We start from the raw sequence: 11,643 nt of genomic DNA, 5'->3' as shown, positions 1-11,643 counted from the left end.
TTAGAATTTACTGTCTGTTTGTTGCTTAGAACTAGTAACAAACATATACAGTGTGGAAGGCATTCTTATTCTATCCATAGTTAACTTTTCACACCAGAGTTTTTCCATAGCATTTTTCATCTCTGAATTTCTCAAGGTATATATTAAAGGATTCAACATGGGAGTGACAATTGTATAAAACACAGTCATATATTTGTCAATGGGAAAGTTGGAGACAGGTCTAACATACATGAAAATACAGGGAACAAAAAAGAGGATGACCACGGTGATGTGGGAGCTGCAGGTAGAAAGGGCCTTACCCCTCCCTTCCTGACTGTAACTTTTAAGGGAGCTTAGAATGACTCCGTAGGAGATGAGTAGAAGGACAAAGACGACCATGCAGATGGCTCCACCATTGGCAACCACAGTGAGACCTATAAAGTAGGTGTCAGTGCACGCAAGTTCCAATAAAGGGTACATGTCACATATGAAGTGGTCGATGACATTGGGGCCACAGAAGGGGAGATTGTATACAAAGACAATTTGGACCAAAGAGTGCACAAAACCTCCAACCCAGGCCACCACCAACAGAAGGATGCAAACGTGTCGATTCATGATGGTCAAATAGTGCAGAGGCTTACAGATGGCCACGTAGCGGTCATAGGCCATCGTCACCAGAAGGAAGACCTCAGCTCCACCAAACAAGTGTTCTACAAAGAGCTGGCCCATGCATGCTTGGAAGGAAATCATCTTTTTATCACAGAGTAGGTCTGCAAGCAATTTGGGGGAAATGGCAGTGGAATAAGCAGCATCCATGAGTGACAGGGAGGCCAAGAAGAAGTACATTGGGGAGCCCAGGGAGGGGCTGCTGATAACAGTCACCATGATGAACAGGTTGCCCACCATGGTCACAATGTATATGAGTAGAAACATTACAAATAGCACTTTTTGCCCATCCGGATCTTGAGTGAGGCCCAGAAGGACAAATTCTGTCCCATTGTTACTCTCTCCCATTTACTCTTGGGTACGGCTTGCATCAGAGCTGAGAGCTCAGGAGAGCAGCACCTGTAAGGAAATTGTGAACAAAATATGAACACATTGATGATGTCAGGGAGCACATCTTCATTATCGTACCCTTAACAGTGGTTCACGCACAATAAACCTTTGCTAAGTATCTACTGAGTTCCTCTGCTGAAGCTTCCATTAGACCTTCCTGTAACAACTCCTTTTTCCTCAGTTGATTTGTTTTGATTCTACAGGTAAATGTTTCTATCACTAAGTCTTAGTGCATATTCTATAGAGAAAAATAGTTAAGGGCCCAGCAATTTTTCTTACATTTAAAACTCTTTATTTAAAATACTTTACTTCTTGGTATAGGCATCAGCTATGAACAACAGGGACAGTGTTCCTGCTCTCAAGAAACTTTCTCTCTTGTGGTGTCAATAAAATCTAAATAAATAAATTGAAATAGAGTTAGTCCTTTGAATTTGGAGCATTTGTGGTATCTTTACAATATGAAATGTGTAGCACAAAACATAACCTCTTCTGAAATATCTAACTCAATACTATGGTAATCCACTGTCATACCTTCAATACTTCTTGTCTGAAAGAATATTCTGTCTTCATGAATCTCTGGTTAAACACCAAGGGACTGGATTTTGAACTGTATTAAATAACTACAAAATTATTTAGCATTATTTTTTGGTCTGACTCTATCTGCTTTTTAAGAAGCTATAATTTCTTCATTTCATCTTTACCTATAGTACAATTCTTAACATCCTTATACACTATCCTGATTTTTGGCAATTGATTTTGAACTGACCTATCACCAGTACCACTTTTGCAGCTAGTATTATTTTTCAAAACTCTTGGAGTGAGCTAGACAGTGAAGAGACAGAAAATGGACACTGAAAAGAGAAGTAAGAACAGTGGTACATGGGTTTATTTATAATACTGTTTGCCTACTAAGAGTGCTCAAAAATAGAACTTCAGTGTTCAGATCCCCAAAAGAGGCATACATGAGGGAAAATTCCAATCTCAATGTAGGAAGACAGGGGTTTGAGTCATTTTCTAAGTATAATTACAAGTCTCTCTCAACTTGCTCATTGGAAAATAATGGGATCGAACTGGACAATCTCAGAGTCCTTTCCAGTTGAACTGTCTATGACACTGTTACTGCAGCCCTACTTTATTCTCCTCTGCTGACATTTTTTTCACTCTTCATGTTTTTGTACTTAAATAACAATATCCCAGACTACCAGTGTTGTTTGAAAAATGCAAGCCAGTGGCAAATGAGATAGATCATTACAGTGAGTAAATTATGGCTCTCAGTTTCTCATCAGGGTGCACCTATTTAAGATCCAAGGCATCGCTGGAGAGAGAGCACAGCGCAGTCGTCAATAATGTGGACTCTGGAGCCACACTGCCTCTGCTGCGATCCCAGTGTCCCCACTTCCTATGAGACCTTGAGCTACTTAATAAGCCTTTCTGTGCCTCGGTTTCATCATTTGTAGAATGGGGACACCCCTAGCGTTTACCTCATAAGCCTGTTGTATCACGACAAAGCAAGTACTTAGAATAGTGCCTGGCACTTGGTAAAGCCTCAGTAAATGAGAGCTGTTATTAGTGTCCTTCAATGCTTCACTGTGAACACTGGATCAGAAAAAATCTTCTGCATCTTGGACAACTTGAAAAGACATAGTCTAGGATAAAATGAATAGTATACCCAGAACCCATTAACTTCTTTGTGGGGATATGATAAAATTGTATTATTTACCTAACTAATCATATGTGAGTAGTAATTTTACCTGTGCTAGGATGGACTTTGACAGAGAGGCATCTAAAATAATAAGGGAAAAGTTGGACCCATCAGCAGAGGGAGAGCAACATAGAAAATGAAAGAAAAGAAGGATCAAATCAGGGAATAGAAATTATGCTTAATAAATGAATATCCACAAGTAATAAGATAATTAAGTGAGACTAGTATTCTTTAAAACATAGTCTTCAGAAAGATTTGTTTCAGTGAGGAAGTACTGGAAGCCCAACCTCCTGAGGATACCTGGGGCTATGCAAGGAAGATTCTTGGGGCAGCTGTAACAAATAAGTAGAGACCAGATCCTAGTAAAGAAAACTTTTAAAAATGCAGAAAGGAAAACAATATTGATTTTTTAAAGTTTCTAGATCTGATGGTTAAGGGCAAACTTAAAGAACAGAGAAGAATGGAATAAGTGCAGATACAAACCTAGACTTTCTGGTTATTCACAGCTGAGGAAAATTAATAAACCTCAAATTGTAGTCAAGATGATTCCATTTACATAGATTTGGCAGTGGGACAGGTCATGTGCAGGGAGAATTTGAGCTCTTTCTAGATGCCAGCTGTGATGAACTACACATCTCATTCACATAATTTAAGTATTCTGTCATTGTTGAAGCTATAAACCAATAAAGGCATAATTATGAAGAACATAATGGTGTAACAGTCTATAACCAATTCTTTTTTTTTAATCCACACCTTAATTTCTGCAAGCTTTAGTGCCTTTTCTCTCTTTAATCATTATGATAGATTTCACCAGAATAAATCTTTTATTGAACAATTTAACTATGTATTTGTAATTTAGGGTACATAAACTGTCCTTCATAGTTTAAATTATCAAATATTTAATATTTTAAAATAGTATTATTAGGCTTTCAACTTAAAACACTACTTTAACACTTTCTAGAAGAAAAATAATTTAACCTAGTTTCTTTAGAACATGACATTTTTAAAAGATATATTCCCATAATAACAAAATAACCTCTGTAATATTTTACAATGATAGTCTTAAAAATCATTCTAAATGACAGTAGACAAGGTAATGTCCAAGTGTCATTTTTGTTGGGATATTGTCCCTAAGATGTTTGCTAGGATAATTTTTAGATTTATACATCAAAGCCCATACTATGCTTCCAGAACATAATATGAATTTTGTATTTTACACTTTAACAGGCTTGGTATGATATGCAATTTTAAATCCCTAATTCAAATATTTAATAGTAATTTTGAAGGTTTATTAACATATCATGTAAAATATAATATCCCAAAGACTGAGAATATAAACCTATTGGTTTATTCGTTACATGTGTAAATGTAACATGTTTCTCTTCTTATTTGGCAACATTTTCTATTTGATATGGAAAATATCAAGCTGTATACTGTAACCAAATATACTTTGTATATTCTGATTAATTTCTGTTTTGCTAGCTTAATTTTTCCAGTTCAGATTTGTCTAAAGAAAACATATGATATTCAAGACTTTAGCTGTATTTCAACATATCACAGGGATTTCCAATGAGTATTCCCTGCCAGTTGTTTCAAGAACTCACATCTTGGGTCTTATCTTTGGTCCGGAACAGCCCATGCTTCTCTCACTAAAGGTAACTTTAGATACCTCATGCATCTATGTGTGATCATAGAACACATGATAATATGTGGATGACCAGTGAATCCAGAAATATTAATAGATCCAAGTGGGAACATTTTCCATATTTCCACACAGGCTTCCAATTACCTCAGTTCTTCAGAGAGGTATAGAAACTATGCCTAAAATATAAACACAAGACACTTAAACATAATGTCAATATTTACTATGAAAAAGTAGCTGAATATTCTCATCTGCTGGAAACATTCCTTCTTGGGAAAACAAGAATTCTATGTTTGCATGACTATGTAAAAATTGACCTAATTAGTGGAAAATAAAGCCAAGCCCCCTTATTTGGTGGCAGAAATAAATAAAACATTTAACAACCTGAAACTTAGTTACCTGAATTTATCTCTTCTCAGTCAATTTTAATGAAGCAACCAAAAATTACAAAGATTGAGGATTTATGATAACTTTCATATCTTACATAGCTATTAAGCTCTGCACTCAACAAGGCAAATGCTGGGATTTAACTTCATGGAAAAGCTGATGACAGAGTTTTCTCACAGGTAGAAGAACTCTTCAGTTTTTCAGTCATTCAAATGGCAAACCCCTTTGACCACTGCTTTGCTATTTAAAAGTATCTCCCAATCTCATCCAAAGAAATCGAGCCCTTCCACAAATTTCTCCAAGCAATGATGGATATAAAAGAAAACATCACAGCTAGAGGACTAGATACCAACTGCATACGTACCCCAGCTTGGGCATGAAATTGAGTTTTCTGAAATCTCCTGGGTTATTTTATCAGGAAAATAATTCTTCCATTTATATGTGCAGGCACAGTTTATGACTTTTCAAATCACTATAATTTTAAATGAAAGAGAGTGTAAGGTCATTATAGGTTAGGTAATTAGAATATTTGGAACAAATTCAGATGAAGCAATCTCGCTAAACAGTTTTCTTCCCTAGAACAATCCCTAGAGGAAAAAGATTTGGGTCTTGCCAAGAAAAAGTAGCTGAATGCCAAGGAATGTGAAAAGCTTATAATGTGAAAGAAAAATCCTATAGTAAATTGAATAATAAATTATGAGTTTCATATTATAATATATTTAGGTAAGGCAAGTCAAATTTAAACCAGAATGAAGGAGGATGCATTCCTAGGTTCCCTTACCCAACCATATTCCCAGCAAAGGAGGGTTGTACTCAGGCTGTTAGAAAGTCTCTGCCCCTGAAGCCCTGTAGCTCAAAGACAGAGAGCCCTAGAGCTGAAGTTGACATTCTTATTCTCTGAAACACAGATAATCTTAGTTCTGCAGCTTTAGGTTAGAGTAGAGGGTACATTGATGAAGGCCTGCATCTGCGTCAGATGGAACCATAATGATCTTTAGTCCATTGATTCAATCTCTTTATTTTAGTCCAATATCAATTCAATGACTATTTCCACAAGAAAAAAATTGTTTTTTTTCAAACACAGGAATAGCACCTAAATGCTTCCACTGTTATTTCCTTAACTTGCTCTGTCATTGGCTCCATTGAGCATCTGTATCTCATCACATGTTTAGTTAAATATTGGATCTTCTGTGCCATAAGGGCCTTAGATAAAGAGTCACATAAATAGCTATCTGAAACAGCTAAAATCTTTATCATGTAATAGGCTCCACTAAAAGTTGGCAGTTTTCAATTTGTCCAATAAATCTATTGAATCCAGCAGCTCTAAATGTCCTGTGTATTATTTCTGACATTTAAAGAGCACATCTAAGCACCATGCCTCTCTGATTAGTAAGTGGCAAAAGATGCACAAACATAGTTAATTCTGAAGAACTATCTGATGTGATCAAAGTTACTGTGGATTAAATTATGACTCTAAGATGAAAAACTAATATATGCATAGCCATAATACTCTGTCCCTTTCAGCTGAATTCAAAGAACCACTACTTTTTGCCTATCTAATGAGCAAATTGTTTGCTGGATTAGATGATGCCTACAACATCCCAGAAGCTGAATTTATTTACTCCAATAAAAATTCATTGAAAATATTAACCAATGTGAATGTTGCCTGAAAATAATGCTGCAGTAATTCTCTATAACCAATATCTATTGTCAAACTAGAAAGTTAAATATAGATCCAGCAAAAATGGCTTCTTTTACCCCAAATCTCCATATAAGAACAACCATAAGAGCTAGAAAAATGTAATATACATGAGCTTGAAAGCTTTTAAAAACTAACTTGGCACAAAGAATGCGTGGAAAGATTTTTTTTTTTTTATTACTGCTTCAATCTCGTGGCTCATTATTGATCTGTTCAGGAGTTCTATTTCTGATTGAGTCTTGAGAGGTTATGTTTTCTGGAATTTGTCCATTTTTTCTATGTTTTCTAGTTTATGTGCATAGAGATTTTCATAGTTTCTTTTTTTTTTTTTTCTTTTGAGACAGAGTCTCACTGTGTTGCCCAGGCTAGAGTGCTGTGGCATCAGCCTAGCTCACAGCAACCTCAAACTCCTGGGCTCAAGCTATCCTCCTGCCTCAGCCTCCCAAGTAGCTGGGACTACAGGCACGTGTCACCATGCCTGGCTAATTTTTTCTAGTTTTAGTTGTTTGGCTATTTTATTTCTATTTATAATAGAGACAGGGTCTCGCTCTTGCTCAAGCTAGTCTTGAACTCCGGAGCTCAAGTAATCCTCCCGCCTCGGCCTCCCAGAGTGCTAGGATTACAAGCATGAGCCACCGCACCCAGCCAAAATTTTCATAGTATTTACATATGATATTTTGTATTACTGTGGGATCAGTGCTAATATGTCCTTTTCCATTTCTAATTGAGTTTATTTGGGTCATATCTCTTCTATTCCTGATAATCTAGAAAGAGGTCTATCAATATTGTTTATCTTTTCAAAGAACTAAGTTTTGTTTCGTGGATTCTTTTGAATTTTTTGTTTTGTTTTGTTTTCCATTTCATTTAGTTCTGTTCTGATCTTTGTTATTTCTTTTCTTCTCTCTGCTTTGGGTTTGGTTTGTTTTTCCTTTTCTAGTTCCTTGAGATGTGTCATTAGATTGTTAATTTGTGATCCTTCTGTCTTTTTGTTGTAGGCATTTAAGGCTATGAATTTTCCCCTTAGGTCTGCTTTGCTGAATCCCATAGATTGTGATAGCTTGTGTCCCCTTTTGTTGTTTAGTTTGAGGAATGTTTTGATTTCCATCTTAATTTCATTATTGAGCCAATTGCATTCAATTGACCCATTAAATAGCAGCTTGTTTAATTTCCATGACTTTGTGTAGAATTGAGAATTTCTTTTAGGATTGATTTGTAGTTTTATTCCACTGTGGTCTGAGAAGATACATGGTATGATTTCTATTTTTTTTTGAATTTGTTGAGGCCTGTTTGGTGGCCTAAGATATGATCCATCATGGAGAATGTCCTATGTGCTACTAAGAAGAATGTATATTCAGTAGTTCTTCTGTAGAATGTTCTGACAATGTCTGTTAGGCCCATTTGTTCTAGAGTTCCAAGTAAGTCCAGTGTTTCTTTATTAATTTTCTGCTATGATGATCTGTCCACTTCTGTCAGTGCAGTGTTAAAGTCCCTGACAACTAAGATGGTACTGTTTATTTCTTTGCTTATATCTAGAAGAATTTGCTCTATTAAACTGGGAGTTCCTGGGTTAGGTGCATATATTTGTAGGATTGCTATGTCTTCTTGTTGAATTGCTATCTTTACTGTTATAGAAAGATCATATTTGTCTTTTTTTTTATCATTGTTGATTTAAAGTCAATTTTATCTGACATGAGAATGCCTGCACCTGCTTTCTTTTGGTTTCCATTTGGGAGGAATATTTTTTCCCATACCTTCACCTTGAGTGTGTATGAATCCTTGTGGGTTAGATGTGTTTCCTGGAGATAGTAGATAAGATACTCAGTTTATATTTTTTCATTCATTTAGCCAGCCTATGTCTTTTGAGTGGGGTGTTCAGACTATTCACATTGATTGATAGAATTGATATGTGCGATGCTGTTCTGTTCATTAAGTTAAGCAGTACCTTATTGCTTCATTTCCCCTCTTGTATATTGTTTCATGTGAGTTCTGAGCTTTAGTTCTTGATTACTATGGTTTGCAGTAGTATCAGTAGGAAGGAAACAAGGAAGCTCTTTTTTAAATTGTAGGCATTGTGGAAATGAGACAATGTGACTCTTCACTCCTAAATATTTCAATATGTATATTCTATAAGAACAAAAACATTTTCTTGCACAAAGAATTATCAAATTAAGTAACATTTATGCAATATATATGTCCATATTCAAATAGCACCAACTATTCCATCAATATTTTCTACAGATTTTTTTGGGGGGGGTCTGGGGTAAAATCTGGGATCATGAATTTATTGCTACATCTCTTTAGTTAATTTTGACCTGGAAGAGTTCTTTAGTACTTCTTTGCCTTTTCATTACAATAACATTTTGGGGAGTAGCTTCTGCTTGCTTTGTGGAATATCTGTCAGTCTGAATTTGACAGTTTCATTATTATGAGATTAAAGTTATGCATATCTCACAAGCATCTACATCATGGCTCATCTTTGCCTGCATTTGGTTACTGATGGAATTAAAGGTACAAAGGTGCAGCCTATTTACCTTGATTTGGACATCTTTGAGGCCATCCCTATCTCAAAATTGCCTATGATATTGGCCTCTGATGCAACTGCATCCATGTCAGTTTCTTTCTCTGTTCAATCCAATTTCCATTGTATCGTTACAGGTGTTATTCCCTAGGGCACATACCAATAAATCCTGTGTACAAACCTCTATCAGAAACTGTTTCTTTGAAAACCCAACCTATACATTTTTGTAACAGTTTTCTTTGCTTCTTGGTTTTGGAAGGATCAGGACTTTAGTTGCTACTGTTCTCATTTTCTGGTTTCTTCTTACTGTAGCTTTGTATGGAGTCACATTGATTTTTGTCTTCTGTTCATTTTGAAGTCCTGATGTAAGTCTGCTATATGGATACAGTGAGGGTTGAGGGTTTGGGTGTCATATAAGATTTCTATAAATACTTCATCAATGTCTTCTTTATATTTTCTTTTAGCATAGGAAAACTTTTTAAACGGGGAAAGAAGGGTTAGAGTATAGTTGGGTTTTGTCATTCTTCTTTGTCTCCTCAGGACCTTAATTTCCTCTTCCTTCTTTTCCTTTAGCACCAACCTTCCTAAAGGGCCTTTTATTGCTACTCATCCTCATCCTCCCCAGAAGTGATGTCTTTTGAAGTGTAGGCCCTCCACACTTTCATTCCATCCCTGTACTCCACACTGATTTTCCAGACCTCCGACCATGTTCTTTAGTGATTTTAAAACTAGTGTGACTTATAATTTTCTGGGTGATTCTGGCTATATTCCATTTCTCTTGGGCTTTCTAATTCCCTCTCCTCTTCTTTTTCTTAAAATTAATTAATTATTTTTATTTTAGGATATTATGAGGGTACAAACATTTGGTTACATTTTATGACTTTGCCTCACCCAAGCAAGGATTACAGGCATGCCCTTCCCCTCTACAACACTCACCGCATCCATTAGTTGTGAGTTTACCCCCTCCAAACCCCTTAATCCCTGGAGAATATTACTACCATATGAATACCATAGTGTTGATCAGTTAGTGCCAATTTGATGGCAAGTACATGTGGAGCTTATTCTTCCATTCTTGTGATGCCTCACTTTGGAGGATGCACTCAAGCTCTATACAGGAAAATATAAGAGGTAGTAGATCACCATTGTTTCTTATAATTGAGTAATATTCCATTGTATACATATACCAAATTTTAATAATCGACTCATGAATTAACAAGCACTTGGGTTTTTTCCACATCCTTGCAATAGTGAATTGTGCTGCCATAAACATTTGGGGGACAGATGTCTTTATAATAGAATGTCTTATTCTCTTTTGGGTAGATGCCTAACAATGCTATTGCTGAGTCAAATGGTATTTCAATTTTTAGCTTTTTGAGGTGTCTCCAAATTCTTTTCCACATAGGTTGCACTAATTTGCAGTCCAACCAGCAGTGTAAGAGTGTTCCTGTCTCTTCATATCCTCGCCAGCATTTGTTGTTTTGGGATTTTTTGATAGAGGCCAATCTCACTGAGATTAGGTGATATCTCATTGTGGTTTTGATTTGCATTTCTCTAATGATTAGAGATGTTGAACATTTTTTTTTTTTATATATGTTTGCTGGCCATTATTCTGCCTTGTTTTGAAAAGTTTCTGTTCATGTCCTTTGCCTATTTATTGATAGGGTTGTTTGATTTTTTCATGTTGATTTTTTTAAAGTTCTAGATAGATTCTTGTTATCCGCCCTTTATTGGATATGTAGAGAGCAAATATTTTCTCCCATTTTGTAGACTGTCTATTCATTCTAATGATAGTTTCCTTGGTTATGCATGGGCTTTTTAATTTGATTAGGTCCCATTTATTTATTTTTGTTGCTGCTCTTCTTGACAATCTCTTCAGGCTTCCTGCACTTTCCGCTCGTACTTGAATCATGAGCTGCAAAGATATCTCTATGGAGATTTGATGTTTCTTTCTGTATATGGAGGTAATCTGAAGTTCATTGCATTCTCAGTGTCTTAGTTTCTTGTTGAACGTCCTAGTTATATATGATATTATGGACTTGTGTTGTACATAGTGTATGGACTTTTTAGGACGTATAAAGACATTTAGATTTAAGGAGCTGCCATTATATAAAAGACATCCCATATCAAATGTCAAAAACTTTTGGATTTAATTTTATTTTTTCTTATTTTTTTCATAATAATCTCTTTTAAATTATAGGTTTAATTTCTGTATTTCTTTTTAAGAAAGATTCTTTTCTTCTGGACAAAACTTCTAATTATACTTGATATGCAGATATTATCTCATCTGAATTTGATCAAAACTTTAGTGAGCTGATCAGTGATGAGTTTGTGCCATTCTCATTAAGTATGTTTGCGATGCACAAAGCCTCAAGCTTTTCTTTTTACTCCAGTGTCTTCTTGGATTTGAGCACTTCCAATATATGCCGACCAATTAAAAAGAAAGGATTCTTGTTTGTGCAACCTATCTTTGTTCTTAATAAATGACTTGCTCTTTGCTGTTATGTTTCTATTTTTTTTCACTTAATTATCTTAAAGTTATTGTATAGGAAGAGATTCTGGAAATATAGAATGCCCTGGAAGGAAATGTGGGAGATCTCAACTCTCTGGGGCGTGATTCCTCAGTGAATTTAATTTGGAAGCAGCCTTGAGGGGAAAGAGTT

The 11,643-nt window shown here is 35.7% G+C and overlaps 1 protein-coding gene across 1 annotated transcript; it reads right to left on the bottom strand.

The window, feature by feature from the left end:
* On the bottom strand, window positions 1-993 carry LOC105884084 (olfactory receptor 4A5-like). The gene has a single exon (XM_012787802.1). The coding sequence runs from the start codon at window positions 991-993 to the stop codon at window positions 1-3; it is 993 nt and encodes a 330-aa protein (XP_012643256.1).
* Window positions 994-11,643: the final 10,650 nt, after the last annotated feature.

This window comes from Microcebus murinus, chromosome 4 (assembly GCF_040939455.1).
Source record: "Microcebus murinus isolate Inina chromosome 4, M.murinus_Inina_mat1.0, whole genome shotgun sequence".
NCBI classification, from domain to species: Eukaryota; Metazoa; Chordata; class Mammalia; order Primates; family Cheirogaleidae; genus Microcebus; species Microcebus murinus.
This window is presented reverse-complemented; position numbering and strand designations above follow the sequence as displayed.

What these genes read in the sequence shown, in the direction of transcription:
- LOC105884084 (XM_012787802.1), bottom strand. Translation starts at nt 993, where the DNA reads ATGGGAGAGAGTAACAATGGGACAGAATTTGTCCTTCTGGGCCTCACT.